We start from the raw sequence: 27414 nt of genomic DNA, 5'->3' as shown, positions 1-27414 counted from the left end.
CCAGCCACACCAATCACACTGTACAACTCGTGATACCATATCCAGTTAACAGTATGAAATTTAACTGAGCCTCTCAACAGATGGCTCATAACAATAACCCTTTTGTGAACAACAACTATGTAGAAGTATTGCAGACAATCCGCACTTGGGACGGGCGCCCAGCATCCACTACGGACTACGAGAAATAGAATTACCGGTGAGTAAATTCTTATTTTCTCTGACGTCCTAGTGGATGCTGGGAACTCCGTAAGGACCATGGGGATTATACCAAAGCTCCCAAACGGGCGGGAGAGTGCGGATGACTCTGCAGCACCGAATGAGAGAACTCAAGGTCCTCCTCAGCCAGGGTATCAAATTTGTAGAATTTTGCAAACGTGTTTGCCCCTGACCAAGTAGCAGCTCGGCAAAGTTGTAAAGCCGAGACCCCTCGGGCAGCCGCCCAAGATGAGCCCACCTTCCTTGTAGAATGGGCTTTTACTGAATTAGGATGCGGCAGTCCAGCCGCAGAATGCGCCAGCTGAATTGTGCTACAAATCCAGCGAGCAATAGTCTGCTTAGAAGCAGGAGCACCCAGTTTGTTGGGTGCATACAGGATAAATAGCGAGTCAGTTTTCCTGACTCCAGCCGTCCTGGAAACATACATTTTCAAGGCCCTGACTACGTCCAGTAACTTGGAATCCTCCAAGTCGCTAGTAGCCGCAGGCACTACAATAGGTTGGTTCAAGTGAAAAGCAGATACCACCTTAGGGAGAAACTGGGGACGAATCCTCAATTCTGCCCTATCCATATGGAAAATCAGATAAGGACTTTTAAATGACAAAGCCGCCAATTCTGATACACGCCTGGCCGAAGCCAAGGCCAAGAACATGACCACTTTCCACGTGAGATATTTTAGATCCACGGTCTTTAGTGGCTCAAACCAATGTGATTTTAGGAAATTCAACACCACGTTGAGATCCCAGGGTGCCACTGGAGGCACAAACGGGGGCTGAATATGCAGCACTCCTTTCACAAATGTCTGAACTTCAGGTAATGAAGCTAGTTCTTTTTGGAAAAAAATCGACAGAGCCGATATCTGTACCTTAATGGAGCCTAATTTTAGGCCCATAGTCACTCCTGCCTGTAGGAAGTGCAGAAATCGACCCAGCTGAAATTCCTCTGTTGGGGCCTTATTGGCCTCACACCAAGCAACATATTTCCGCCATATGCGGTGATAATGTTTTACCGTTACATCTTTCCTGGCTTTAATCAGCGTAGGAATGACATCCTCCGGAATGCCCTTTTCCTTTAGGATCCGGCGTTCAACCGCCATGCCGTCAAACGCAGCCGCGGTAAGTCTTGGAACAGACAGGGCCCCTGCTGCAACAGGTCCTGTCTGAGCGGCAGAGGCCATGGGTCCTCTGAGATCATCTCTTGAAGTTCCGGGTACCAAGCTCTTCTTGGCCAATCCGGAACCACGAGTATTGTCCTTACTCCTCGTTTTCTTATTATTCTCAGTACCTTTGGTATGAGAGGCAGAGGAGGGAACACATAAACTGACTGGTACACCCACGGTGTCACTAGAGCGTCCACCGCTATCGCCTGAGGGTCCCTTGACCTGGCACAATATCTCTCCAGTTTTTTGTTTAGGCGGGACGCCATCATGTCCACCTGTGGCCGTTCCCAACGATTTACAATCAGTGTGAAGACTTCTGGATGAAGTCCCCACTCTCCCGGGTGGAGGTCGTGCCTGCTGAGGAAGTCTGCTTCCCAGTTGTCCACTCCCGGAATGAACACTGCTGACAGTGCTAGCACGTGATTTTCCGCCCATCGGAGAATCCTTGTGGCTTCTGCCATTGCCGTCCTGCTTCTTGTGCCGCTCTGTCGGTTTACATGGGCGACCGCCGTGATGTTGTCTGACTGGATCAGTACCGGCTGGTGTAGAAGCAGGGGTTTTGCCTGACTTAGGGCATTGTAAATGGCGCTTAGTTCTAGAATATTTATGTGCAAGGAAGTCTCCTGACTCGACCATAGTCCTTGGAAGTTTTTTCCCTGCATGACTGCCCCCCAGCCTCGAAGGCTGGCATCCGTGGTCACCAGGACCCAGTCCTGTATGCCGAATCTGCGGCCCTCTAGGAGATGAGCACTCTGCAGCCACCACAGCAGAGACACCCTGGTTCTTGGAGACAGGGTTATTAGCCGATGCATCTGAAGATGCGATCCGGACCATTGGTCCAACAGGTCCCACTGAAAGATTCTGGCATGGAACCTGCCGAAAGGAATTGCTTTGTAAGAAGCCACCATCTTTCCCAGGACTCGCGTGCAGTGATGCACCGACACCTGTTTTGGTTTCAGGAGGTCTCTGACTAGAGATGACAGCTCCTTGGCTTTCTCCTCCGGGAGAAACACTTTTTTCTGGACTGTGTCCAAAATCATTCCCAGGAACAGTAGACGTGTCGTCGGAACCAGCTGTGACTTTGGAATATTCAGAATCCAACCGTGCTGGTGTAGCACCTCCTGAGATAGTGCTACTCCTACCAACAACTGCTCCCTGGATCTCGCCTTTATTAGGAGATCGTCCAAGTACGGGATAATTAAAACTCCCTTTTTTCGAAGGAGTATCATCATTTCCGCCATTACCTTGGTAAACACCCTCGGTGCCGTGGACAGTCCAAACGGCAGCGTCTGGAATTGGTAATGGCAATTTTGTACCGCAAATCTGAGGTACTCCTGGTGAGGATGATAAATGGGGACATGCAGGTAAGCATCCTTGATGTCCAGGGATACCATGTAATCCCCCTCGTCCAGGCTTGCAATAACCGCCCTGAGCGATTCCATCTTGAACTTGAACTTTTTTATGTATGTGTTCAAGGATTTCAAATTTAAAATGGGTCTCACCGAACCGTCCGGTTTCGGTACCACAAACAGTGTGGAATAGTAACCCCGTCCTTGTTGAAGTAGGGGCACCTTGACTATCACCTGCTGGGAATACAGCTTGTGAATTGCCTCTAGCACAGCCTCCCTGCCTGAGGGAGTCGTTGGCAAGGCAGATTTGAGGAAACGGCGGGGGGGAGACGCCTCGAATTCCAGTTTGTACCCCTGAGATACTACTTGCAAGATCCAGGAATCCACCTGTGAGCGAGCCCACTGATCGCTGAAATTTTTGAGGCGGCCCCCCACCGTACCTGGCTCCGCCTGTGGAGCCCCACCGTCATGCGGCGGACTTGGAAGAAGCGGGGGAGGACTTTTGCTCCTGGGAACCTGCTGTTTGTTGCAGCCTTTTTCCCCTACCTCTGCCTCTGGACAGAAAGGACCCGCCTTTTCCTCGCCTGTTTCTCTGGGTCCGAAAGGACTGTACTTGATAAAACGGCGCTTTTTTAGGCTGTGAGGGAACCTGGGGTAAAAATGCTGATTTCCCAGCTGTCGCTGTGGAAACTAGGTCTGAGAGACCATCCCCGAATAACTCCTCACCCTTATAAGGCAAAACTTCCATGTGCCTTTTGGAATCTGCATCCCCTGTCCACTGCCGAGTCCATAAGCCTCTCCTAGCAGAAATGGACAATGCACTTATTTTAGATGCCAGCCGGCAGATCTCCCTCTGTGCATCTCTCATGTATAAGACTGAGTCTTTTATATGCTCTATGGTTAGGAGAATAGTGTCCCTGTCTAGGGTGTCAATATTTTCTGACAGGGAATCTGACCATGCAGCGGCAGCACTGCACATCCATGCTGACGCAATAGCTGGTCTAAGTATAATGCCTGAGTGTGTATATACAGACTTCAGGATCGCCTCCTGCTTTCTATCCGCAGGCTCCTTTAGGGCGGCCGTATCCGGAGACGGAAGTGCCACCTTTTTAGACGAACTTTTCTCCCGCTTTTTTAAGGATTCTGGCAGGGGTAATTATCACATATATAGCCTCTGGGGCTATATATTGTGATTGTTTTGCCAGCCAAGGTGTTTTTATTGCTGCTCAGGGCGCCCCCCCCAGCGCCCTGCACCCTCAGTGACCGGAGTGTGAAGTGTGTATGAGGAGCAATGGCGCACAGCTGCAGTGCTGTGCGCTACCTTGGTGAAGACAGAAGTCTTCATGCCGCCGATTTTCCGGACTTCTTCTTGCTTCTGGCTCTGTAAGGGGGACGGCGGCGCGGCTCCGGGACCGAACACCAAGGCCAGTTCCATGCGGTCGATCCCTCTGGAGCTAATGGTGTCCAGTAGCCTAAGAAGCCCAAGCTAGCTGCAAGCAGGTAGGTTCGCTTCTTCTCCCCTTAGTCCCTCGTTGCAGTGAGCCTGTTGCCAGCAGGTCTCACTGTAAAATAAAAAACCTAAATTATACTTTCTTTCTAAGAGCTCAGGAGAGCCCCTAGTGTGCATCCAGCTCGGCCGGGCACAAAAATCTAACTGAGGCTTGGAGGAGGGTCATAGTGGGAGGAGCCAGTGCACACCAGGTAGTCTAAAAGTTTTCTTTTAGTTGTGCCCAGACTCCTGCGGAGCCGCTATTCCCCATAGTCCTTACGGAGTTCCCAGCATCCACTAGGACGTCAGAGAAATTTGCGATTTTTCATTATCATAATTGCCCGTAATGTGCGCAGACATAAGTGTTGCAGCAGAGTCTCATGGCTTACGGAATCTGTCCCTTAGTACTAATCAAAAGCAAAAACGACCTGCCACTTTGTGGATGCAGACATTTTGTTATCTGACAAATATGCAGAAGTGCAGTAAATTCACCGAGCAAGAGCTCGGACACTAAAGTCACCTTTCTATTATACCACGTTATGCCCAAAATCCTGGGTCCGACCGGGATCATCAACGCGGTTTCATGGTAAGTTGATAGCCATTTTAGACCCTTTCACAAAGAGGCAAGGACCCAGGATTTTGGTCTGATATTGCAATGCCAACCCGGGTCGTGTGTCGGTGTAATTAGAGTCGACACTAGATGCGGAGTGAAAGGAGTATTAGAGGAATTCCCTAACCTCAGCAACGGAACACTGCAACACATTCGTGTGATAGGATCTTACAATAACGGAGAGTCAGAGAGGAAAGAAATAGTTCAGGTTTATCTCCATTAATAAATTGTTTTCAGGAAACGATTTATAACTGAAAGAGAAAAGTTCTTACACAGAATCCTTCAATTTGCTATTGACTATTTCTTTGTACATGGCGGCCGACGTCACCTCCTCCATCGGGCACATTATGCCATACTCCTCACAACCATTCTCCTGGACTAAAGGGTCCGTCTTATGAGGATCGAACATTATGTTATTTGGCGTAACCAGGAGGACACCGCTGACTGTTCCCTGAAAATAAGAATATATATATATATATAAATGAATAATTGCATGATGTAATGTCTGTTCCCATGAGAAAGGTGGGGGGGGGGGGGGAGAGAGAGAGAGAGAGGGAGAGGGAGAGGGAGGAGAAACAATCGGGCCTCATGCAGAGTTGGACGTAAATGCTCTGTTTTAATTAAGCGAGCACGCTCGTCATCCTGGCGACTCCGACACATATTCCATACACGGTTCCCTGAACCAGGTGTGCTGGGATGGGAGTTGGATGGTTCGTGTAGATGTGGCCAAAGTACAGTAAGGTTGTGTTGTGAAACGCGTCCTAAGATCTAACAAGCACAAATGCCTAGAGTGGGATGCGCTGCAGGTACTTGACCCCTGGTGCAAGCTGCAGGGTGATGATAGGAGGATTACACTGTACTGAACACACTTTTTTTTTTTTTTTAAATAAACACGTTTCCTACCCTGATTGGTTTAAAATGAAAAAAAAAATATATATATATATTTGCATCCTATTCAATGAACTTCTAAGGCTCAGAGTGATTTGGGTGTTTATTATCTACACATCCCTCATTAAGTGCAACATGCATAAATTGTGTACTGCACATCTGCCCATCTTCTTTCTTCCCAGTGAAGCCACATCTGCTGTTGTATCCCTGGCACATAAGCCCCTGTTACTCTCAGGGAGGGGAGGAATATTTGCTACCTATGCAGAGATCATTGCAACTCTCACGTCAACTCTGCATAGAGATCAAAAATGCTATTTTCTTCACAGACACATCTTAAGCTTGCGTTTAGAAACAAATTGCATCCAGTTCTGAATCAAGGAGAGAGAGAGAGAGAGAGAGAGAGAGAGAGAGAGAGAGAGAGAGAGAGAGAGAGAGAGAGAGAGAGAGAGAGAGAGAGAAGAGTAAAGACCTATAAATATTTATAACTACTTAAATAACACTATGGGAGGTCATTCAGATCTGATCGCTCAATAGAGTTTTTTTGCAGCGCTGCGATCAGGTCAGAACTGCGCATGCATATGCACCGCAATGAGCAGGCGCGGCACACAGGTACAAAGCAGATCGTTGCTGTGCGAAGGGTTTTACGAAGAATCCATTCGCACAGGCGATCGCAAGAAGATGGACAGAAAGAAGGCGTTTGTGGGTGGCAACTGACCGTATTCAGGGAGTGGATGGAAAAACGCAGGCGTGTTCAAGTGTTTGCAGGGCGGGTGTCCGACGTCAATTCCAATCCCGGACAGGCTGAAGTGATCGCAGCAGTTGAGTAAGTTCTGGGCAACTCAGAAACTGCACAAAGTTTTTTTGTACCACGCGGCTACACATGCGATCGCACACTTGCACAGCTAAGATACACTCCCCAGTGGGCGGCGACTATGTGAACGCAGGACTGCAAAAAACAGCTAGCGAGCGATCAGGTCTGAATGACCCCCTTTATGTATAAACTGCTGTAAATAAGTAGTAATGTCATTGCATAGTGTTCATTAAGAAAACACTTATATTATAAGGAAAAATGCAACCTCTGCTTGAAACGATTCCGGATATACTGTAAGTACACACCCAGTAATACAGTATTATGATACCTTTGCACAGTCTGATATTTCATTTAATTTGTAATAATTTAATACGTATTCCAAACCCTACGCAACATAATTGTGTGAATGATACTGCATTGGAGGTAATACATGGGGGCGGCTTCACAAAAAAGGGTTTAGGATTTAAGGGCTCAATTTTTTGTATCATTAATAATTCTGCAACCTTTAATATTTCACACTTATAATTCATGAAATAAGAGTTACGGTGTAATTTTAAGCAATGCGAGTTTCATTAAAATAAATTGGTCCTAAAACATAATTTACCATTACACCCACATATGCCTGTGAGCTTCAGTTTAGAAGACACAACATTGCTAACCTCTTGTGGGTAACTGTTTAGTCTGGTTGCTATGGGTTACAGACACTTCTATACAGTGCACGGGCTGACTCATCCACCCCTTCCAAATTACATCTGCGCTTCGTGTTCCCTTCTCTGCAGACCTTTGCTGGATTTAAACAGCAGCCACTCTGCAGCCAGCGCGTGGATGACCTCACAGGGGAGACGCAAACGGTGCTTAGTGCCGCTACTGGATGCATGTATGCAATGGCTGCTGGGAGTTGTAGTGCACTGCCACAAACAATGCACACAAAGCAGTGACGATGCGGCCGGCTGCCCTCCCCCCCAACAACACTAACCATTTACAACTAAATAAAATACAAAAACAGCAAAAGGTCACAGACACGTCCTTCGGGCATATATTTGCTTTATTACTTCATTGCTTTATGAAGCTAAAATGATTCTTTAAACGTTAATATTTCATTATCATCAGATGTCAGGGGAGTTTGGCGAATTAATGGAATATACTAGATGGAAAGAATTTATATGAGCTTTCTTTTGATACAGACTTGAGCAGCATGGGCTGGTTCCTGGTTCTACTAACGGCAGAGTAGAGCTCTGATATTTACAGCACTTGTATATCTGTGTGCGATTGATACTCCTTTCAGACTGCCTGAGGCGGGTCGCACACGGGAGCTCCCAGCATGTGACCCACCTCAGGCTCCCCGCCGCCGCTGACTGCAACTCGGCATATCGCCGGGTTGGTGATGTCAGCGTATAGAGAGAGTGAGCGGGAAACAGGTCGCATTTGACCCGGCTCCCGTTCACACCACACAGTGACCCGGGTTGAAGATGTGTTCAACCCTGCTCAAGACCAGGGTTGAAATACCGGGTCACTCGACCCGGTATTTCAAACCTTGCACCTTTCAAACCGCACATGTACTCGGGTTATGCGCATTCATGTGCCAATAACCAGTGTTTAGTCGTGACGGTCTAAAAGGGGTATAAGACTCTGCATCTGTACATGAAGTGCTACAATGTAGCAGCTGCAACTTTTCTCCAAGAGAAATTCCGTTGTGCTCCGTATACAGACTCGGTCACGCACAACATATAAGTGTTGCATATCAAATGAATCAGTACAATCTCCTTGTACTTTCTAGTGTCATCACGTTGCAACTATGATGCCCTAGCAGGGTCGAACTTATGGAACCTACAGTAATGTTGAACAATGATGATCCTGGTCCAGAACCCTCACCATCAGCTGTTCTCCAGGCGGTAAATCAATGGCACTCTGCATCAGAGTACTAGCCACATAGAGGCAGAATTTAGATATAAGGTTACAGCGCATCGAGACACAAAGCAAGAGAAGAAAACTGCCATGGAGCCCAGGATTGGGAGCGAGGTGGATGATAAATTCCTGCCTTCCACTGTAGGGAAGATTTTTACTGGGACCTCGATTACAATTGGCTTCTACTTGAAAAAATAAGATTTTAAACCTACCAGTAAATCTTTTTCTCGTAGTCCGTAGAGGATGCTGGGGACTCCGTAAGGACCATGGGGATAGACGGGCTCCGCAGGAGACATGGGCACTTTAAGAAAGACTTTAGGTCTGGGTGTGCACTGGCTCCTCCCTCTATGCCCCTCCTCCAGACCTCAGTTAGAGAAACTGTGCCCAGAGGAGACGGACAGTACGAGGAAAGGATTTTAGTTAATCCAAGGGCAAGATCTATACCAGCCACACCAATCACACCGTATAACTTGTGATATACTTACCAGTTAACAGTATGAAAACAACATAGCATCAGTCCAAGACCGATGAAAACTATAACATAACCCTTATGTAAGCAAAACTATATACAAGTCTTGCAGAATTAGTCCGCACTGGGACGGGCGCCCAGCATCCTCTACGGACTACGAGAAAAAGATTTACCGGTAGGTTTAAAATCTTATTTTCTCTTACGTCCTAGAGGATGCTGGGGACTCCGTAGGGACCATGGGGATTATACCAAAGCTCCCAAACGGGCGGGAGAGTGCGGATGACTCTGTAGCACCGATTGAGCAAACAGGAGGTCCTCCTCATCCAGGGTCTCAAACTTATAGAACTTTGCAAAGGTGTTTGAACCCGACCAAGTAGCAGCTCGGCACAGCTGTAGTGCCGAGACCCCTCGGGCAGCCGCCCAAGACGAGCCCACCTTCCTAGTGGAATGGGCCTTGACCGATTTTGGTAATGGCAATCCAGCCGTAGAATGTGCCTGCTGAATCGTGTTACAGATCCAGCGAGCAATAGTCTGCTTTGAAGCAGGGCACCAACCTTGTTGGCTGCATACAGGACAAACAGTGCTTCTGTTTTTCTGACTCTAGCCGTTCTGGCCACGTAAATTTTCAAAGCCCTGACCACATCAAGGGACTCTGAATCCTCCAAGTCACGTGTAGCCACAGGCACCACAATAGGTTGGTTCATATGACAAGATGACACCACCTTAGGCAAGAATTGAGGACGAGTCCGCAATTCCGCTCTATCCATATGGAAAACCAGATAGGGGCTTTTAGGAGACAAAGCCGCCAATTCCGACACTCGCCTAGCCGAAGCCAAGGCTAATAACATGACCACCTTCCAAGTGAGATATTTTAACTCCACCGTTTTAAGTGGTTCAAACCAATGCGACTTAAGGAAACGCAACACCACGTTATGGTCCCAAGGCGCCACCGGAGGTACAAAAGGAGGCTGAATATGCAGCACTCCCTTCCCAAAAGTCTGTACTTCTTGGAGAGAAGCCAATTCTTTTTGAAAGAAACTGGATAAGGCCGAAATCTGAACCTTAATGGAGCCTAATTTTAGCCCCAAGTTCACTCCAGTTTGTAGGAAGTGAAGGAAACGGCCCAGATGGAATTCTTCCGTAGGAGCATTCCTGGCCTCACACCAAGAAACATATTTTCGCCATATACGGTGATAATGTTTAGAAGTCACGTACTTCCTAGCCGTTATCGGCGTAGGAATGGCCTCATCCGAAATGCCTTTTCCGCTAGGATCCGGCGTTCAACCGCCATGCAGTCAAGCGCAGCCGCGGTAAGTCTTGGAACAGACAGGGCCCCTGTTGCAACAGGTCCTGTCTTAGAGGAAGAGGCCACGGATCTTCTGTGAGCATTTCCTGCAGATCCGGATACCAGGTCCTTCGTGGCCAATCTGGAACAATGAGAATTGTTCTCACTCCTCTCTTTCTTATTATTTTCCACACCTTGGGTATGAGAGTTAGAGGAGGAAATACATAGACCGACTGGAACACCCACGGTGTCACTAGGGCGTCTACAGCTACCGCCTGAGGATCTTTTGATCTGGCGCAATACCTCTGTAGCTTTTTGTTGAGGCGGGATGCCATCATGTCTATCTGGGGTAATCCCCACTGACTTGCAATCTGTGCGAAGACTTCCGGATGAAGTCCCCACTCTCCTGGATGCAGGTCGTGTCTGCTGAGGAAGTCTGCTTCCCAGTTGTCCACTCCCGGAATGAACACTGCTGACAGTGCGCTTACATGAATTTCCACCCAGCGAAGAATTCTGGTGGCTTCCGCCATTGCCACCCTGCTCCATGTGCCGCCTTGGCGGTTTACATGATCCACTGCGGTGATGTTGTCTGACTGGATTAGAACTGGTTGGTCGCGCAGTAATGTCTCCGCTTAACGTAGGGCGTTGTATATGGCCCTCAGTTCCAGGATGTTGATGTGAAGACAAGTCTCTTGACTTGACCAAAGACCTTGGAAGTTTCTTCCCTGTGTGACTGCTCCCCAACCTCGGAGGCTCGCGTCCGTGGTCACCAGGATCCAGTCCTGAATGCCGAACCTGCGGCCTTCTAGAAGGTGAGCACTCTGCAGCCACCACAGGAGAGATACCCTGGCCCTGGGGAACAGGGAGATCAACTGATGAATCTGTAGATGTGACCCGGACCACTTGTCCAGTAGGTCCCACTGGAAAGTCCTCGCATGGAGTCTGCCGAAGGGAATGGCCTCATATGATGCCACCATCTTTCCCAGGACTCGAGTGCAGTGATGCACTGACACCTGTTTTGGTTTCAATAAGTTCCTGACTAGAGACATGAGTTCCTGAGCTTTTTCTATCGGAAGATAAACCCTTTTCTGGTATCCAGAATCATGCCCAAGAAAGTCAGACGAGTCGTAGGAACCAACTGCGACTTCGGAATATTGAGAATCCAGCCGTGTTGCTGTAACACCTTCAGTGAAAGTGATACGCTGTTCAGTAACGGCTCTCTTGATCTCGCTTTTATGAGGAGATCGTTCAAGTACGGGATAATTGTGACACCTTGCTTGCGCAGGAGCACCATCATTTCCACCATTACCTTGGTGAAAATCCTCGGGGCCGTGGAAAGCCCAAACGGCAACGTCTGAAATTGGTAATGACAATCCTGTACCGCAAATCTCAGGTACGCCTGATGAGGTGGATAAATGGGAACATGAAGGTATGCATCCTTTATGTCCAGAGATACCATAAAATCCCCCCCTTCCAGGCTGGCGATGACCGCTCTTAGCGATTCCATCTTGAACTTGAACCTTTTCAATTATAGGTTCAGGGATTTTAAATTTAATATGGGTCTGACCGAACCGTCCGGTTTCGGGACTACAAATAGGGTTGAGTAATATCCCCTTCCTTATTAAAGCAGGGGAACCTTGACCACCACCTGTTGAAGATACAATTTGTGAATTGCATTTAACACTATCTCCCCTTCCTGGGGAGAAGCTGGCAGGGCCGATTTGAAAAACCGGCGAGGAGGCACCTTGCGGTGGATTTTGCAGAGGCCGGGGAGGACTTCTGTTCCTGGGAACTAGCTGTGTTGTGCAGCTCTTTCCCTCTGTCCTTACCTCTGGCAAGAAAGTACGCACCTCGTACTTTCTTGTTTCTTTGTTATCGAAAGGACTGCATTTGGAAATGTGGTGCTTTTTTAGGCTGTGAGGGAATATAAGGCAAAAAATTAGATTTACCAGCTGTAGCTGTGGAGACCAGGTCCGAGAGACCTTCCCCAAACAATTCCTCACCCCTGTAAGGTAAAACCTCCATATGCCTCTTTGAGTCGGCATCACCTGTCCATTGCCGGGTCCATAGGACTCGTCTAGCAGAAGTCGACATAGCGTCTTTGAGCATCTGTCATATATAAGACAGCATCTTTTATATGCCCTAGGGTCAATAAAATGGTATCCTTATCTAGGGTCTCAATTTCCGCTGATAAGGTATCTGTCCATGCTGCTACAGTGCTACAAACCCAGGCCGACGCAATTGCCGGTCTGAGTAAGGTACTAGAATGTGTGTAAATGGACTTCAAGGTAATCTCCTGCTTGCGGTCAGCAGGATCCCTGAGGGTAGTCGTATCTTGGGATGGCCGCGCTACCTTTATGGATAAGCGTGTCAATGCTTTGTCCACCCTAGGGGAGGATTCTCACTGTATCCTGCCCGTTGGCGGGAAAGGATACGTCATAAGAATCCTTTTTGGGAATCTGCAGTTTTTTGTCTGGAGATTCCCAAGCTTTTTCACATAATTCGTTCAACTCAGGGGGGAAAGGTTACCTCAGGTTTCTTTCCCTTATACATGTGTACCCTCGTGTCAGGGACAGGGGGTTCCTCTTGTGATATGCAAAACATCTTTTATTGCAATAATCATATATCGAATACATTTAGCCAATTTTGGCTGTAATTTTGCATCATCGTAGTCGACACTGGAGTCAGAATCCATGTCGGTATCTGTGTCTATTATTTGGGATAGTGGGCGCTTTTGAGACCTCGAAGGTCCCTGCGACATAGGGACAGACATGGGTTGACTCCCTGGCTGTACCCTAGCTTCAGCTCTAATCTTTTGTGCAATAAATTTACATTAGTACTTAAAACATTCCACATATCCATCCAGTCAGGTGTCGGCGTTGTCGACGGAGACACCACATTCATTTGCTCCCCGTCTTCTCTAGGAGAGCCTTTTACCTCAAACATGTCGACACACGCGTACCGACACACCACACACTCAGGGAATCCTCTTATCTGAAGACAGTTCCCCCACAAGGCCCTTTGGAGAGACAGAGAGAGAGAGTATGCCAGCACACACCCCAGCGCTATTTGACCCAGGAAAAAACACAAATATATGTTTACCCAGTAGCGCTGTGTATATATGTATATATGCGCCTAATTATGTGCCCCCCCTCTTCTTTAAAACCCTCTTTCACTGTGGTATAAGCAGGGGAGAGTCTGGGGAGCTTCCTCTCAGCTGTGCTGTGGAGAAAATGGCGCTGGTGAGTGCTGAGGGAGAAGCCCCGCCCCCTCTGCGGCGGGCTTCTGTCCCGCTCAAATACACATAAAATTGGCGGGGGCTCTTATATATATATATATATACACATACATACATACATACATACAGTGGCCAGCTGTATACATATATATTTTTGCCAAAGAGAGGTTCATATGCTGCCCAGGGTGGCCCCCCTGCGCCCTGCACCCTTACAGTGACTGCCGTGTGTGAGGTGTATGGGAGCAATGGCGCACAGCTTTACTGCTGTGCGTTACCTCAGTGAAGATCATGAAATTTTCTGCCGCCTCTGAAGTCTTCTTTTCTTCTCATACTCACCCGGCTTCTATCTTCCGGCTCTGTGAGGAGGACGGCGGCGCGGTTCCGGGACGAACTCCAGGGTGAGACCTGTGTCCCGACTCACTCTGGAGATAATGGTGTCCAGTAGCCTAAGAAGCAGAGCCTTGAAACTCACAGAAGTAGGCCTGCTTCTCTCCCCACAGTCCCTCAATGCAGGGAGTCTGTTGCCAGCAGGCTTCCTGAAAATAAAAAACCTAACAAATATACTTTGTCAGGAAACTCAGGAGAGCTCCCTGAAATGCACCCAGTCTCCTCTGGGCACAGTAGTAAACTGAGGTCTGGAGGAGGGGCATAGAGGGAGGAGCCAGTGCACACCCAGACCTAAAGTCTTTCTTAAAGTGCCCATGTCTCCTGCGGACCCCGTCTATCACCATGGTCCTTACGGAGTCCCCAGCATCCTCTAGGACGTAAGAGAAAAAGGGACAGTGTACCCTCTCTTAGGCCTGTGCTTGCTTAAAAAATGAACGACGACGGGGATTCCATATTAAGAAAAACACTGGAGAAAAGAGACATCTACTTAAATGCCACCATAATATCTATTTGCACAGGAAGATGCATAAAAGATAGAGTTATAACAAACTGGTCTAATTAACCCAGTGTGTGTGGAATTACCAGGTATTGGTGGAAGCCATAGACAGATGCTCTTTCCAGCTTGGTGTTGAGCACTGATCCCAGGCCATCCCCTTTATAGGTATGCAAAGCTTCTATTGGCTGACAGGCGTTTCATTTACAGTAGACCATGCAGTTGTGAATTAAGCCATTTCAAAGAACCACTTGGATCAGCATCTTAACGGCTTCATTACAATGAGCAGCCCCATTAAAAGGGCCACAAGCTAGTGTCCTACTCCTTAACGCTATTATAACGGCACTGGCTTTTATCTGGTTTCAGCTTGATAGCCTGTGAGTTGTAGCCACCAGTTTGTTATTAAGTGCTTAGATATTTTGCTATGCCTTCATTCTACAGTATATGTGTATACCAATAGTTTATGTAACTGGTTGCTGGAAACCATAGTTATTTTGTGCATTTCGCAGCGAGCAATTATATTGTTTTTACTAAATGTTCCTACCGAACGTACGCACATAGACCACGTGGGATGTCAAGATGGTGGGCTGGAGGGTTAAAGGGCACTAGTATTTAGTTGATTATCTTACAGCGATGTTGCCTGTGATGCAGCATGGAACAGGCAGCAGTGTTATATTCTTAAACAGGTGCCGGCTTGGCTGGAGCTACCAGGCTACACACTCCATTGTCAAAGAGACTGTGAGAGGTAATTAAGGAAAAATGTTCATATCTGCCTTATGCCAGCTATGACTGACCTGAGGGTCAATTTGTCTATTTCCCCTGCACAGTGCAACATAATGAGACATTATCTGGTTTATAAATACCCCCACCTGACATTTGCGCGAGTCTTTAGAAATGAGCTGACTGTATGGCAGATAGGCTTTAAACTACTACAGTGTATATAGGACATTTTATCTACAGTTTTTCTATTTCTGCCTCCTCTTGTGTAAATGCTTTTGTTCCTTGGTGACCGAGCTTGGGTTACTTTATGCCTGAAGGGAACGTCATCCTTATGCAACACAGTATTCCTGTGTTCTGGCACTCGTCTCTCCGTCATGTATAGACCTAACTGTAATTACGCAAACATTCCTTGCAAAAAAAGAGTCCATGGTTCCTCCTACATCCTCAGGGCTCATTCTCCAGTACTCAATGCTGCAGTTATCTGAACCTAGATGATGACTACTGTGGACGGTCCATCCATACAGGCCAAGTAGTGACCATCTCCTTCAGTCAACACATAGGATGCCAGTATTCGTAATCATAGTTCATGAGGATAGTAAATCAAACCAAAGATGAAAAAACATGAAAACCAAAAATGTGTTTGTCACTGACCTGGGTTGGGGATGTTGTGGATTCGGGGGTTCTTCCGATGGTCGGGAAAAGGAACCACAGGTGGGTCGGAGCAGGGATGGTCGGATATAGGATTTCCTCATACAAGACTCTGATAGTTAGGTTTGGTGATAGAATGCTAAGGAACTTTATTAAGGGAAGGGAGCAATACAGCGGCACATGAAAGAAAGTGAACTTGTGGGCAATGTCAAAAGTTACTGGAGAATTCATGAGCAATGTTCAACTGATGAATGAAGAATTTGTGAGCGATGTTTAAAGACACTGATGAATGAGGAACTTGTGAGCGATGGTGAATGATACTGAAGAATTGGTGAGCGATGTATAAGGACACTGATGAATGAGGAACTTGTGAGCGATGGTGAATGACACTGAATGCTGGAAACACTAAAGTTGGTTCGGCCCGCAGGCCTTGCTGAATCCAGGGAGCGCTGGCAACTGCACTGCAGAGGAACACACTAGTTGCTCGGATCACTGGAGACTGTGCTGCAGGAAGGCACCCTGAATGCTAGATGCACTGTAGTATAGCTGCTGGGAAACACACTGCGTACGGGAGCTCTGGCATCCACTTCAGAAAAGAGACGATACTCAGGCGCCGAGGCTCTGCCCGGCGTCCGGTTTTGAATCTCCCGCCTCTACTGGATTGGGAAAGCGGGTTCGTGACATCACCTGCTCCCCGCCCACGTGACGCCGGCTGTCATGGCGGCGCCCACGCTCCGGGGAACCGCCAGGAGCCGCGCCAGCCAGACACCGGGACCCGAGGACCGCCAAACGGACCAGCAGCCACGCAGGGGTAAGCGCGGCGGCCGCTGCCCCTGGCGTGTTACAGTGTTGACCATTTTCACATCAACCTTTTGAACATGTTGACCTTCAGCACAGTCTACCTTTTACTTGTTGACCTTTTGTCTCCATCAACCATATTGTGGACGACCTACTGACTATACATACATTGGAACCTGGTGGATTGGGGAGTCATTTGTTTTGAGTGACATACCCTTCCTCCAAATCAAACATGGAGGACTATGGTTAAGGTATTCCCTAATTGTGGGGTGCAGGGACAGGTTGGATTAGAGATATACAGGGAGGGATTAGTGCATTTTTTTATTGCAGATGGGAAACTCAAGAAAGAGGGATATCAACACTCGGAGGTAATGAAAGAACGTGGAGTACATGGTGAGTCTGCCTGATGATTAAAGGGAGCCGGTATATCGCCGAGACCTGCACACCACAGGCAATTATACTTAACATTCCCCATCCCCCAGACTCAATGAAAGGACAATGAACTTGGCGTGAGTGTTAGATCTACTGGGGATCCCGTCCAACTCAGCGAGCAAAGGACAGATAGTAAAAGTTTTGCTTCAACCCTTTGTACGCCACCCAAAAATCCATGGTGGTTTTGGGTGGTGTTTATGGCAGGGATATTTTATTTGTGGACGTTAACACTTCCTTGCTGCATACCGACAACTTGCAAAATTAAGATTTTCCAGCAAAGGGAAAAATAAGATTTTACTTACCGGTAAATCTATTTCTCGTAGTCCGTAGTGGATGCTGGGGACTCCGTAAGGACCATGGGGATAGACGGGCTCCGCAGGAGACATGGGCACTTTAAGAAAGAATTTAGGTTCTGGTGTGCTCTGGCTCCTCCCTCTATGCCCCTCCTCCAGACCTCAGTTAGAGAAACTGTGCCCAGAAGAGCTGACAGTACAAGGAAAGGATTTTGGTAATCCAGGGCAAGATTCATACCAGCCACACCAATCACACCGTATAACTTGTGATAAACTTACCCAGTTAACAGTATGAACAACAACAGAGCATCAGGTCAACCCTGATGCAACCATAACAAAACCCTTATTGAAGCAATAACTATATACAAGTATTGCAGAAGAAGTCCGCACTTGGGACGGGCACCCAGCATCCACTACGGACTACGAGAAATAGAATTACCGGTGAGTAAATTCTTATTTTTCTCTGACGTCCTAGTGGATGCTGGGAACTCCGTAAGGACCATGGGGATTATACCAAAGCTCCCAAAAGGGCGGGAGAGTGCGGATGACTCTGCAGCACCGATTGAGCAAACACAAGGTCCTCCTCAGCCAGGGTATCAAACTTGTAGAACTTTGCAAAAGTGTTTGAACCTGACCAAGTAGCCGCTCGGCAAAGCTGTAATGCCGAGACCCCTCGGGCAGCCACCCAAGAAGAGCCCACCTTCCTAGTGGAATGGGCCTTAACTGATTTTGGCAGCGGCAATCCAGACGCCGAATGAGCCTGCTGAATCGTGTTACAAATCCAGCGAGCAATAGTTTGCTTTGAAGCAGGAGCACCAAGCTTGTTGGAAGCATACAGGATAAACAAAGACTCTGTTTTCCTGACCCTAGCCGTTCTGGCTACATAAACCTTCAAAGCCCTGACCACATCAAGCAACTCGGAATCCTCCAAGTCAGTAGTAGCCACAGGCACCACAATAGGTTGGTTTATATGAAAGGATGAAACCACTTTCGGCAGAAATTGTGAACGGGTCCGCAATTCTGCTCTGTCCGCATGGAAAACCAGATAGGGGCTTTTATGTGACAAAGCCGCCAACTCTGACACACGCCTAGCCGAAGCCAAGGCTAATAGCATGACCACCTTCCACGTGAGATATTTCAACTCCACCGTTTTGAGTGGTTCAAACCAGTGGGATTTCAGGAAACTCAACACCACCAAGGTGCCACTGGAGGCACAAAAGGGGGCTGAATATGCAGCACTCCCTTTACAAACGTCTGTACTTCAGGTAGAGAAGCCAACTCCTTTTGAAAGAAAATGGATAGGGCCGAAATCTGGACCTTAATGGAACCCAATTTTAGGCCCAAATTCACTCCGGACTGTAGGAAGTGAAGGAAACGGCCCAGCTGGAACTCCTCCGTAGGAGCATTCCTGGCCTCACACCAAGCAACATATTTTCGCCATATACGGTGATAATGTTTTGCTGTCACGTCCTTCCTAGCCTTTATCAGCGTAGGAATGACCTCATCCGGAATGCCTTTCTCTGCTAGGATCCGGCGTTCAACCGCCATGCCGTCAAACGCAGGCGCGGTTTGTCTTGGAACAGACAGGGCCCTTGTTGCAACAAGTCCTGTCTTAGAGGAAGAGGCCACGGGGCCTCTGTGAGCAGTTCTTGCAGATCTGGATAACAAGTCCTTCGTGGCCAATCTGGAACAATGAGTATTGTTCTCACTCCTCTTTTTCTTATTATCCTCAGCACCTTGGGTATGAGAGGAAGAGGAGGAAATACATAGACCAACTGGAACACCCACGGTGTCACCAGGGCGTCTACAGCTATCGCCTGAGGGTCTCTTGACCTGGCGCAATACCTCTGTAGCTTTTGTTGAATCGGGATGCCATCATGTCCACCTGTGGCAGTTCCCACCGACTTGTAATCTGCGCGAAGACTTCCTGATGAAGTCCCCACTCTCCCGGGTGGAGGTCGTATCTGCTGAGGAAGTCTGCTTCCCAGTTGTCCACTCCCGGGATGAACACTGCTGACAGTGCGCTTACGTGATTCTCCGCCCAGCGAAGAATTCTGGCGGCTTCCGCCATCGCCACTCTGCTCCTTGTGCCGCCTTGGCGGTTTACACGAGCCACTGCGGTGATGTTGTCTGACTGAATCAGAACCGGTTGGTCGCGAAGCAGGGTCTCCGCTTGACGTAGGGCGTTGTATATGGCCCTTAGCTCCAGGACGTTGATGTGAAGGCAAGTCTCTTGACTTGACCACAGACCTTGGAAATTTCTTCTCTGTGTGACTGCACCCCAACCTCGGAGGCTTGCGTCAGTGGTCACCAGGACCCAGTCCTGAATGCCGAATCTGCGGCCCTCGAGAAGGTGAGCGCTCTGCAGCCACCACAGGAGTGACACCCTGGCCCTGGGGGATAGGGTGATTAACAGATGCATCTGAAGATGTGATCCGGACCACTTGTCCAGTAAGTCCCATTGAAAGGTCCTCGCATGGAACCTGCCAAAGGGAATGGCCTCTTATGATGCCACCATCTTTCCCAGGACACGAGTGCAGTGATGCACTGACACCTGTTTTGGTTTTAATGGGTTCCTGACCAGTGTCATGAGTTCATGAGCTTTCTCCATCGGGAGATAAACCCTTTTCTGGTCTGTATCTAGAATCATGGCCAGGAAAGGCAGACGAGTCGTAGGAACCAACTGCGACTTTGGAATATTTAGAATCCAGCCGTGTTGCCGTAACACTTCCAGAGAAAGTGCTACACTGATCAGCAACTGCTCTCTTGATCTCGCTTTTATGAGGAGATCGTCCAAGTACGTGATAATAGTGACACCTTGCTTCCGCAGGAGCACCATCATTTCCGCCATTACCTTGGTGAACATTCTCAAGGCCGTGGAGAGACCAAACGGCAACCTCTGAAATTGGTAATGACAATCCCGTACCGTAATTCTGAGGTACGCCTGATGAGGTGGATAAATGGGGACCTGAAGGTATGCATCCTTTATGTCCCGAGTCACCTTTCAGGCTTGCAATAACCGCTCTTAGCGATTCCAACGTGAACTTGAACCTTTTCAGGTATATGTTCAGGGATTTCAAATTCAATATGGGTCCCACTGAACCGTCAGGTTACGGGACTACAACATGGTCGAATAATAACCCCCTCCTTGTTGAAGGAGGGGAACCTTGACCACCGCCTGTTGAAGATACAATTTGTGAATTGCAGTTAACACGGTTTCCCTCTCGTGGGGGGAAGCCGGCAAGGCAGTCGGTGAGGGGGCATCTTCTCAAAGTCCAGTTTATATCCCTGAAAGGCGTGTCCCCACCGGGCCTAGCTCCACCTGTGGAGCCCCAGCGACATGCGGTGGATTTTTGTAGAGGCCGGGGAGGACTTCTGTACCTGGGAACTAGCTGTGTTGTGCAGCTTCTTTCCTCTGCCCCCGCCTCTGGCAAGAAAGGACGCACCTCGGACTTTCTTGTTTCTTTATTCGAAAGGCTGCATTTGATAATGTCGTGCTTTCCTAGGCTGTGCAGGAATATAAGGCAAAATATTAGAATTTACCAGCTAAAGCTGCGGAGACCAGGTCCGAGAACCCTTCTCCACACAATCCTCAGCCTTCCATATGCCTCTTAAGTCGGCATCATCTGTCCAGTGCATATTCTACAGGACACGTCAAGCAGAAATCGACATAGCTTTGACTCCAGGACCCAGTATACTCATGTCTCTTTGGGCATGTTTTACATATATATATATATATCTATCTCTTAAGACAGCATCTTCAATATGTATATATCTATATATATATCTATGCATACTAGGGTCTCAATCTCTGCTGATAAGGTACCTGTCCACGCTGCCACAGCGCTATAAACCCATGCCGACACAATCGCCGGTCTGAGTAGTGTACCAGAATGTGCACGCTATCTGCAGGATCCCTGAGAATAGCTAGGGCTACCGTCTGGGCAAACGTGACACCCTAGGGGAAGATTCCCATCACATCCTGGCCCTAGTGGGGAAAGGATACTGCCTGAGAATTTCTTGTGGGAAGCTGCAGTTTCTTGTCTGGAGATTCCCGCCCTTTTTCCTCATGAGAGGAGGGAAATTTACCTCAGCTTTCTTCCCGTAACATGTGTACCCTTGTGTCAGGGACAAATGAGTCATCAGTGATATGCAAATCATCTTTCTCTATCGTCCTAAGTGGATGCTGGGGTTCCTGAAAGGACCATGGGAATAGCGGCTCCGCAGGAGACAGGGCACAAAAAAGTAAAGCTTTACTAGGTCAGGTGGTGTGCACTGGCTCATCCCCCTATGACCCTCCTCCAGACTCCAGTTAGATTTTGTGCCCGAACGAGAAGGGTGCAATCTAGGTGGCTCTCCTAAAGAGCTGCTTAGAGAAAGTTTAGTTTAGGTTTTTTTCTTTACAGTGAGTCCTGCTGGCAACAGGATCACTGCAACGTGGGACTTAGGGGGAAAGTAGTAAACTCACCTGCATGCAGAGTGGATTTGCTGCTTGGCTACTGGACACCATTAGCTCCAGAGGGATCGAACACAGGCCCAGCCGTGGAGTCCGGTCCCGGAGCCGCGCCGCCGACCCCCTTGCAGATGCTGAAGCGTGAAGAGGTCCGGAAACCGGCGGCTGAAGACTCCTCAGTCTTCATAAGGTAGCGCACAGCACTGCAGCTGTGCGCCATTTTCCTCTCAGCACACTTCACTGGGCAGTCACTGAGGGTGCAGAGCGCTGGGGGGGGGCGCTCTGAGAGGCAAATATAAACCTTATACAAGGCTAAAAATACCTCACATATAGCCCATAGGGGCTATATGGAGATATTTAACCCCTGCCTGACTGGAAAAATAGCGGGAGAAGAACCCGCCGAAAAAGGGGCGGGGCCTATCTCCTCAGCACACGGCGCCATTTTCTGTCACAGCTCCGCTGGTCAGAACGGCTCCCAGGTCTCTCCCCTGCACTGCACTACAGAAACAGGGTAAAACAGAGAGGGGGGGCACATTAATGGCTATATATATATATATATTAAAGCAGCTATAAGGGAGCACTTAATATAAGGATATCCCTTGTATATATAGCGCTTTGTGGTGTGTGCTGGCAGACTCTCCCTCTGTCTCCCCAAAAGGGCTAGTGGGTCCTGTCTTCATTAGAGCATTCCCTGTGAGTTTGCGGTGTGTGTCGGTACGTGGTGTCGACATGTATGAGGACGATATTGGTGTGGAGGCGGAGCAATTGCCAAATATGCAGATGTCACCCCCCAGGGGGTCGACACCAGAATGGATGCCTTTATTTGTGGAATTACGTGATGGTTTATCTTCCCTTAAACAGTCAGTTGAGGACATGAGGCGGCCGGACAATCAATTAATGCCTGTCCAGGCGCCTCAAACACCGTCAGGGGCTGTAAAACGCCCTTTGCCTCAGTCGGTCGACACAGACCCAGACACGGGCACTGATTCCAGTGACGACGGTAGAAATTCAAACGTATTTTCCAGTAGGGCCACACGTTATATGATTTTGGCAATGAAGGAGACGTTACATTTAGCTGATACTACAGATACCGTAAAACAGGGTATTATGTATGGTGTGAAAAAACTACAAACAGTTTTTCCTGAATCAGAAGAATTAAATGACGTGTGTGATGAAGCGTGGGTTGCTCCTGATAAAAAGTTGATAATTTCAAAAAAGTTATTGGCATTATACCCTTTCCCGCCAGAGGTTAGGGCGCGCTGGGAAACACCCCCTAAGGTGGACAAGGCGCTCACACGCTTATCCAAACAAGTGGCGTTACCCTCTCCTGAGACGGCCGCACTTAAGGATCCATCAGATAGAAAGATGGAAGTTATTCAAAAGAATATATACACACATGCAGGTGTTATACTACGACCAGCTATAGCAACTGCCTGGATGTGCAGTGCTGGAGTAGTTTGGTCAGAATCCCTGATTGAAAATATTGATACCCTAGATAGGGACAATGTTTTACTGTCGTTAGAACAAATAAAGGATGCATTTATCTATATGCGTGATGCACAGAGGGATATTTGCACACTGGCATCTCGGGTGAGTGCTATGTCCATTTCAGCCAGAAGAGCCTTATGGACACGACAGTGGACAGGCGATGCGGATTCAAAACGTCACATGGAGGTTTTGCCGTATAAAGGGGAGGAGTTATTTGGAGTTGGTCTATCAGACTTGGTGGCCACGGCTACTGCCGGGAAATCCACTTTTTTACCTCAAGTCACTCCCCAACAGAGAAAGGCACCGACCTTTCAACCGCAGCCTTTTCGCTCCTACAAAAATAAGAGAGCAAAGGGCTTGTCGTACCTGCCACGAGGCAGAGGAAGAGGGAAGAGACACCAACAGGCAGCTCCTTCCCAGGAACAGAAGCCCTCCCCGGCTCCTGCAAAAACCTCAGCATGACGCTGGGGCCTCTCAAGCGGACTCGGGGACAGTGGGGGGCCGTCTCAAAAATTACAGCGCGCAGTGGGCTCACTCGCAGGTAGACCCCTGGATCCTGCAGATAATATCTCAGGGGTACAGGTTGGAATTAGAGACGGATCCTCCTCATCGTTTCCTGAAGTCTGCCTTACCAACCGTCTCTTCCGAAAGGGAGAGGGTGTTGGAAGCCATTCACAAGCTGTACGCTCAGCAGGTGATAGTCAAAGTACCCCTATTACAACAAGGAAAGGGGTATTATTCCACTCTATTTGTGGTACCGAAGCCGGATGGCTCGGTAAGGCCTATTCTAAATCTGAAGTCCTTGAACCTCTACATAAAAAAGTTCAAGTTCAAGATGGAGTCACTCAGAGCAGTGATAGCGAACCTGGAAGAAGGGGACTTTATGGTATCCTTGGACATCAAGGATGCGTATCTACACGTTCCGATTTACCCCGCACACCAGGGGTACCTCAGGTTCATTGTTCAAAACTGTCACTATCAGTTTCAGACGCTGCCGTTCGGATTGTCCACGGCGCCTCGGGTCTTTACCAAGGTAATGGCCGAGATGATGATTCTTCTTCGAAGAAAAGGCGTATTAGTTATCCCATACTTGGACGATCTCCTAATAAGGGCAAGGTCCAGAGAACAGCTGGAGACAGCTTTAGCACTATCTCAAGAGGTGCTAAGACAACACGGGTGGATTCTGAATATTCCAAAATCCCATTTAATCCCGACAACTCGTCTGCTGTTCCTAGGAATGATTCTGGACACGGTTCAGAAAAAGGTTTTCCTTCCAGAGGAAAAAGCCAAGGAGTTATCCGATCTGGTCAGGAACCTCCTAAAACCAGGAAAAGTGTCAGTACATCAATGCACAAGAGTCCTGGGAAAAATGGTGGCTTCTTACGAAGCAATTCCATTCGGCAGATTCCATGCAAGAATATTCCAAAGGGATCTGTTGGACAAATGGTCAGGGTCGCATCTGCAGATGCACCTGCGAATAACCCTGTCACCAAAGACAAGGGTGTCACTTCTGTGGTGGTTGCAGAAGGCTCACCTATTAGAAGGCCGCAGATTCGGCATTCAGGATTGGATCCTGGTGACCACGGACGCCAGCCTGAGAGGCTGGGGAGCAGTCACACAAGGAAGAAACTTCCAGGGAGTATGGACGAGTCTGGAAAAGTCTCTTCACATAAACATTCTGGAACTAAGAGCAATCTACAATGCTCTAAGCCAGGCGGAACTTCTCCTGCAAGGAAAGCCGGTGTTGATTCAGTCGGACAACATCACGGCGGTCGCCCATGTAAACAGGCAGGGCGGCACAAGAAGCAGGAGTGCAATGGCAGAAGCTGCCAAGATTCTTCGCTGGGCGGAGAATCACGTGATAGCACTGTCAGCAGTGTTCATCCCGGGCGTGGACAACTGGGAAGCAGACTTCCTCAGCAGACACGATCTTCATCCGGGAGAGTGGGGTCTACATCCAGAAGTCTTCAACATGTTAATAGACCGTTGGGAAAGACCAATTGTAGACATGATGGCGTCTCGCCTCAACAAGAAACTGGACAAATATTGCGCCAGGTCAAGAGATCCACAGGCAATAGCTGTGGACGCACTGGTAACTCCTTGGGTGTACCAGTCAGTGTATGTGTTTCCTCCTCTGCCGCTCATACCAAAGGTATTGAAGATCATACGGCAAAGAAGAGTAAGAACAATACTAGTGGTTCCGGATTGGCCGAGAAGGACTTGGTATCCGGAACTTCAAGAGATGCTCACGGACGAACCGTGGCCTCTACCTCTGAGAAGGGACCTGCTACAGCAGGGTCCCTGTCTTTTTCAAGACTTACCGCGGCTGCGTTTGACGGCATGGCGGTTGAACGCCAGATCCTAAAAGGGAAAGGCATTCCAGAAGAAGTCATTCCTACCTTGATTAAGGCACGGAAGGAAGTCACCGTGAAACATTATCACCGCATTTGGCGAAAATATGTAGCGTGGTGCGAGGATCGGAGGGTTCCGACGGAGGAATTCCAACTGGGTCGTTTCCTACATTTCCTGCAATCAGGATTATCTATGGGTCTCAAATTGGGATCCATTAAGGTTCAAATTTCGGCCCTGTCAATATTCTTCCAAAAAGAATTGGCCTCTGTCCCTGAGGTCCAGACTTTTGTCAAGGGAGTACTGCATATACATTGCAAGGACGGCTGGAGTCAGAAAATCTGACTCGCTGTTTATATTGTATGCACCCAACAAGTTGGGCGCACCTGCTTCTAAGCAGTCGATTGCTCGTTGGATTTGTAACACAATTCAACTTGCACATTCTGTGGCAGGCCTGCCACAGCCTAAAACTGTAAAAGCCCACTCCACAAGGAAGGTGGGCTCATCTTGGGCGGCTGCCCGAGGGGTCTCGGCATTACAACTCTGCCGAGCAGCTACGTGGTCGGGGGAGAACACGTTTGTAAAATTTTACAAATTTGATACCCTGGCAAAGGAGGACCTGGAGTTCTCTCATTCGGTGCTGCAGAGTCATCCGCACTCTCCCGCCCGTTTGGGAGCTTTGGTATAATCCCCATGGTCCTTTCAGGAACCCCAGCATCCACTTAGGACGATAGAGAAAATAAGAATTTACTTACCGATAATTCTATTTCTCGGAGTCCGTAGTGGATGCTGGGCGCCCATCCCAAGTGCGGATTATCTGCAATACTTGTACATAGTTATTGTTAACTAATTCGGGTTATTGTTAAGGAGCCATCTTTAAGAGGCCCTTTCTGTTGTCATACTGTTAACTGGGTTTAGATCACAAGTTGTACGGTGTGATTGGTGTGGCTGGTATGAGTCTTACCCGGGATTCAAAATGCCTCCCTTATTGTGTATGCTCGTCCGGGCACAGTACCTAACTGGAGTCTGGAGGAGGGTCATAGGGGGAGGAGCCAGTGCACACCACCTGACCTAGTAAAGCTTTACTTTTTTGTGCCCTGTCTCCTGCGGAGCCGCTATTCCCATGGTCCTTTCAGGAACCCCAGCATCCACTACGGACTCCGAGAAATAGAATTATCGGTAAGTAAATTCTTATTTTTATTACAATAATCATATATTGAATACCTTTCAGCCATTTTGGCTGTAACTTTGCATTATCGTAGTCGACACTGGAGTCAAACTCCGTGTCCATATCAGTGTGTATTATTTTGGATAGTGATCATTGTGAGACTCTGAAGGTCTCTGCGACATAGGGACAGACATGGGTAGATTTCCTGTCTGTTCTCTAATCTTTTGTGCAATAAATTCACCTCAGCACTTACACATATCCAAACAGGTGTCGGCGTTGTCGACGGAGACACCCTCTCACACACATATTTTCTCTATCTCCTCCTTAGGGGAGCCTTTTACCTCAGACATGTCGACACACGCGTACCGACACACCACACACACAGGGGATGCTCTATTTAAAGACAGTTCCCCCACAAGGCCCTTTGGAGAGACAGAGAGAGAATATGCCAGCACACACCTCAGCGCTATATAACCCAGGGATTACACTACAACTCAGTGTTTACCCAGTAGCTGCTGTATATACAAATTTGCGCCTAAATTTATGTGCCCCCCCCCCCCCTCTTCTCACCCTTTGTGTATCTGGATACTGCAGGGGAGAGCCTGGGGAGCTTCTTTCCAGCGGAGCTGTGAATAGAAAATGGCGCTGGTGTGCTGAGGAAGAAGGCCCCGCCCCCTCAGCGGCGGGCTTCTGTCCCGCTTTCTGTGTGAAAAAATGGCGGGGGTTTTTACATATATACAGTGCCAGACTGTATATATGTATTTTT

The 27414-nt window shown here is 48.3% G+C and overlaps 1 protein-coding gene across 6 annotated transcripts in view; it reads right to left on the bottom strand.

Moving 5' to 3' along the window:
- Positions 1–27414, bottom strand: part of OXR1 (oxidation resistance 1) — an 864461-nt gene that overhangs the window by 109684 nt on the left and 727363 nt on the right. For all 6 annotated transcript variants that reach the window (XM_063924310.1, XM_063924313.1, XM_063924311.1 and 3 more), the window contains one exon: positions 5096–5274. In XM_063924310.1, the coding sequence (XP_063780380.1) occupies positions 5096–5274 (179 nt within the window). The remainder of the gene's footprint in view (positions 1–5095; positions 5275–27414) is intronic.

This window comes from Pseudophryne corroboree, chromosome 5 (genome assembly GCF_028390025.1).
Source record: "Pseudophryne corroboree isolate aPseCor3 chromosome 5, aPseCor3.hap2, whole genome shotgun sequence".
In the NCBI taxonomy this organism is placed as follows: domain Eukaryota; kingdom Metazoa; phylum Chordata; class Amphibia; order Anura; family Myobatrachidae; genus Pseudophryne; species Pseudophryne corroboree.
Note: the sequence above shows the minus strand (reverse complement) of the source record. Positions and strands in the feature narration are given on the sequence as shown.